The following is a 4,496-nucleotide window of genomic DNA, read 5'->3' on the forward strand; positions in this document are numbered from 1 at the left end:
TGTCCAATATATTGCACATAAAATGTTAATGAGCTAAAAATAAACTCATAATGAATTTCGTATTATCTAACAACCTTCCGTATTTTAGTGTTGTATTTTGTATTTAAAATTAGCTATCCATTGATCAAACTCATATCCATGAAGCTAAGTATTTTATCATCCTACCTTCTTGGTCATATTTCAGGTAATAAAAATCCTTTGGAGAAAAAAAATGTTAATTTTGTAGTTTGAATATCAATTCTCCGAAATTCTATTTCTTGAAAAAATCAGCAATGGGAAATTTAAATTTCAGTATTTAGTAACTAAAAGTTAATTACTATTTTGTTAGCAATTACAGTAATTGGCGGTGAAGATCCCTATTGGGCCTTAGCTGATAACTGGGCTGTTACGTGCGAGAAGGCCCAAATCAATTTATCACCGAAATTTTTCAGCGGCAGTCTCTGTTTCGCTGACCAATCAGCTCCGCTTTGATGTGGGCTGAATCTTGGAAATGTATGTTGGCAAATAAAATTAAAATAATTATAAGAAAGATTTGAAATCACTATATATGACTCAGTTACAATTCCTCCTATCATTAATTAAATTAAGGATGAAATCATATAAATTTTTATTGATATAATGTGGCGTTGGCTCGAGGTTGAGATTGTGCTCGCTGTTGTTACTGCAATGAGGCTATTTATATGCATGAGTAATTAACTTGGGGATTTGAATGATAGCAAAGACAACTCCGGGGGAGAAGGTAAATGAAAATGATATATCATGTTTATAACTTCTCAAAAAATGCATTATACCTTTCTAATAATCAATCAACTCCAAGGATAAAAGGTATATAGAAAGGTATATCATTTAAAAAAAGTAAAATAATAGTACAAAAGCATTAAAAAAATATAAAATGTAATACCTTCTCAAATACCTTCTTCCTTGGAGAATAATTTTGAAGATACCTCTTTAAAATGGGAAAAGATATAATCCATTCTTAAATACCTCTCTCCTTGAAGAATGATTTTTCATGAAGAAAAATAAATATGGTAGTTATATTAGTTTACCTCTTCATTTACCTCTTCCTTTAAAGATGCTCTAATAAAAAATGTGTAAAGCTATAGTATAGAGTTATTATTTAATGTATTCATAACTAAGAATGACAAGAATTGATTCATTACAAATAGAAATGAATTGATACTACTTGAAAATCAGTAAAATATCCACTAAATCACATATTAAAAGGAAAACTTTAAAATAAAATAGTTACTACCCATTTACCCATTTTTTTGTGTGAATGCCAAAACTGATCCTGAACATATGCTCATTTTATGATTTTGGTCATATACTTTATTTTTTGAATTTTTGCATCATGAACATTTCAACTCGGATCACAATTGGTCCTACACTGACAATTTCGTCAATTTTTAAACGGTTTTAACCCGATTTTAACCGACTTTTAAACGGTTTTTAATCGGGTTAAAACCGTTTAAAAATTGACGAAATTGTTAGTGTGGGACCAATTGTGATCCGAGTTGAAATGCTCAGGATGCAAAAATTTAAAAGATAAAGTATATGACTAAAATCATAAAATGGATATATATTTAGGACCAATTTTGATTTTTATTTTTATTTTTTTAAAAATAAATCTTTATTGAAGTGTTCAATGTGAAATGGACCTGTGTCTCTTGTTTTTTTTTTCCAAGACGGCGTTTACTTTGAGTAATAGACTATTCAATTATTGAGCATTGGAGGATGTCATGATCTAATGATTTCTAAGTTTGAAGTATTAGATGCATACTATTTTTTGTAGTAAATGTGATGACGACTTCGTTTTTGGATGGCTTTAAGATTTATCATGGATTGCCTGATTTAGGTCACATATATGTTTGCTTGATATATCGCCCTGTGTACCTACTATGTCTATTATTGGTAAATTGCAATCACAATAACTTTGAATTGATCCAGACGATAGAGATGGGGCCAGTCTCATTTTGGTTTTAGCTACTTGTTTCAAAGAATATTTATAGCAAATGATGGCCGACATTTACCATTAAATAATGCTCTAATTAATCAGCCATAATAACTTACTTTAGATAAAAAATAATACTATTAGTAGCCTTGTATATGTGTTATTATCAAGAAAGAATGAAGTAGAAAGGGATGTATTAGACGAAAGTTAGAAGTTATATACTATTTTATTAAAATTTAATTAGTTTAACGTCTTTTGAGGGTGATCTAAAAACAAATTTGTGTGGATGAGCTTGATTTTAAGTGGACAATATCAAATTAATATATACTCGACAATATCCCTAACAAGTGGTATCAGGGCGGAGGTGGCTTGGGACCTTGGATGATCAATGTTCGAGCCGGGCTCGTAATGTCTCGATATATTGACTGCGTTCCCGATGTGGTTTGAAGGGATGTTTGTTGTGTTACAAATCCATTCCACTTCAAATGAGTAAGGGAAGTTGGAAGTTGTATACATGAAGTATAACTTCAAGTAGTTTGAGGCATTTTGAAAATGACCAGAAATAAATCCGTGCAAACAAGTTTGATCGAAAGCGGATAATAGGAAGCTAATGTGTATTGACTTTCCTAAAATAAAGGTGATGTTTGATAAATTCTCATCTAACATAGAACTCGTGCATACAATTTACAAGCTGCTTTTCATTTTTTTCCTTATGTTAGTATTAAAAAGAAATTAGTCTAAACTGCTATGAGATGTTGCTTGGCTTCAACTCTGATTTCCTCCTTCATTTTCTTGATAAATTCCTCAAACTTGTGATTCAACTCCTCCGTGCTCACCTCCTCCACTCTCGATTCCCCCTCCCCGCCTTTATCTTCATCAACACCTTCGTCCTCATCCTCGTCTTCTTCATCAACACCTTCATCCTCAGCCTCGTCTTCTTCAATGACAGCTCGATAAATGCATTCCTCCTGCGTATCAGTTTCTTCTTCTCCGGCACCATATTCTACATTTTCTTGAACTAGATTTGGTGGCGTTTGGCTGACGCCGGGGGAGGAGGAGGAGGAGAAGCTCAAGCTCTTGACAAGGAAGGCAACGATGGCGTTGCAGATCAAGAAGACATACTTGCGATCCATGGCGTGGGCGAATAATGAGAAGACCAATGTGGAGAATTGAATGTTGTTGTAGGATGACAAACCTGAGAAGAAGTAGGAATACAAGAGAGATATGAAAGAAAGGAGAGCTAGCAACCGCAACGTCGTCATCATCGTCGTCTTCGCCAACCCATCTCTCTCCTCGTTGCCTCGATCCATTACTCCCTTTTTCACGTGGAATTGGAAATTATCAAGTTGTGTAACGAGTTTGTGGTACAAGTTTATATAAAGAGGGATATATATTTCTCATTGAAAATTGGAAAGTGATCGCATAAAAAAAGTTTGTAAATGAAGGTTCTAGTGTATACTCCATAAACTTCTTTTTTTCTTTTTTATTTTTTATTTTTTAGTGTATGTGGAAGAGACTGGGGTTTTCACTGGTTTTTTTGGTTGGAATAAATTCTTTGAAATCGTGGGAATTGTTACTTGCGCTTTTCCTAAAGAATATTTTATTGTTCCAAGGGAATTCTTTTTTTTACGCGTGTGCCTCGTGATATATACAACTCATTATTTTGGGTACTAGCAAGTCGATTTTGTTTCTTAATACTACGTACGTCTCATATTTTACTACTACAACTACTACAACTTTACATTTTTTATTTATTGTTTTTACAAACACTTGTTCGAGGAAGGATAAAGTATCTTTTGCGATGCAATGATTGTCCTCTAAACTTAAAACAATCCATGCAATGCAAGAAAGTACTATAGAAGAAATCTTACGTCGAGGCTTCTTTTTCAACGTTGAAGTTCCTCTTTAATCTTGCACAACTTTTAAAGAAAGTGTAATGAAATTATGAAAAGAATAAGTATGTGACTCGAAAAGTAGTCAAAATAGTACTCTTAAATTTGACAAAAAATTGCTTGTGGTGAAAAGAATAAGTACTACCTCCGTTTTTTAAGAATAGAGATTTTTGAAACGGCAGAGTTTTAATGCACAATTTGGTAAAGTAAGAGAATGGGAGAGAAAAATTAGTAAAGTAAGAAAGAGGGCGAGAAAAATTAGTAAAGTAAAAGAGAGGAAAAGAAAAAAGTAATGAAATTAATATTAGTGGATGATGTGGTCCACTTTATTAAGGGCGTAAAAATTTCTTAAAATGAAAAGTTTGAAAGTTATTATTTTTAAGGAATTGACTAAAAATGAAAGAATTGTTATTTTTAAAAACCGGAGGTAGCACGTGAGTTGGGACGACCTTGTAACATTTTGATTTGTGCTATACATACCAAAATGAATCATATGATTGAGACTTAGAGTTTCATTTTTAAAATATTGAAATATGAAAAAGGGTTTCCTAATCTTATATTCCCAATGTCAAGCTTAGTTTAGTGTCTTCAATTTGGGCTACATCTTTTAGCCCTATGTCTTTTATTGGTAGTTGCGATGTCCCATCTATGGA

At 32.5% G+C, this 4,496-nt stretch overlaps 1 protein-coding gene across 1 annotated transcript; it reads right to left on the reverse strand.

Annotated features, from left to right (window-relative positions):
* Positions 1-2,548: 2,548 nt before the first annotated feature.
* LOC125202218 (uncharacterized) lies at positions 2,549-3,411 on the reverse strand. Its single transcript, XM_048100582.2, has one exon. It carries the CDS (start codon positions 3,259-3,261, stop codon positions 2,689-2,691), a length of 573 nt encoding a protein of 190 aa, XP_047956539.1. The 5' UTR covers positions 3,262-3,411; the 3' UTR covers positions 2,549-2,688.
* Between the last annotated feature and the right edge of the window lie 1,085 nt (positions 3,412-4,496).

The sequence above is a fragment of the Salvia hispanica genome, chromosome 2 (genome assembly GCF_029641045.1).
Source record: "Salvia hispanica isolate PSC_SH4W2 chromosome 2, Shi_PSC_v1, whole genome shotgun sequence".
NCBI classification, from domain to species: Eukaryota; Viridiplantae; Streptophyta; class Magnoliopsida; order Lamiales; family Lamiaceae; genus Salvia; species Salvia hispanica.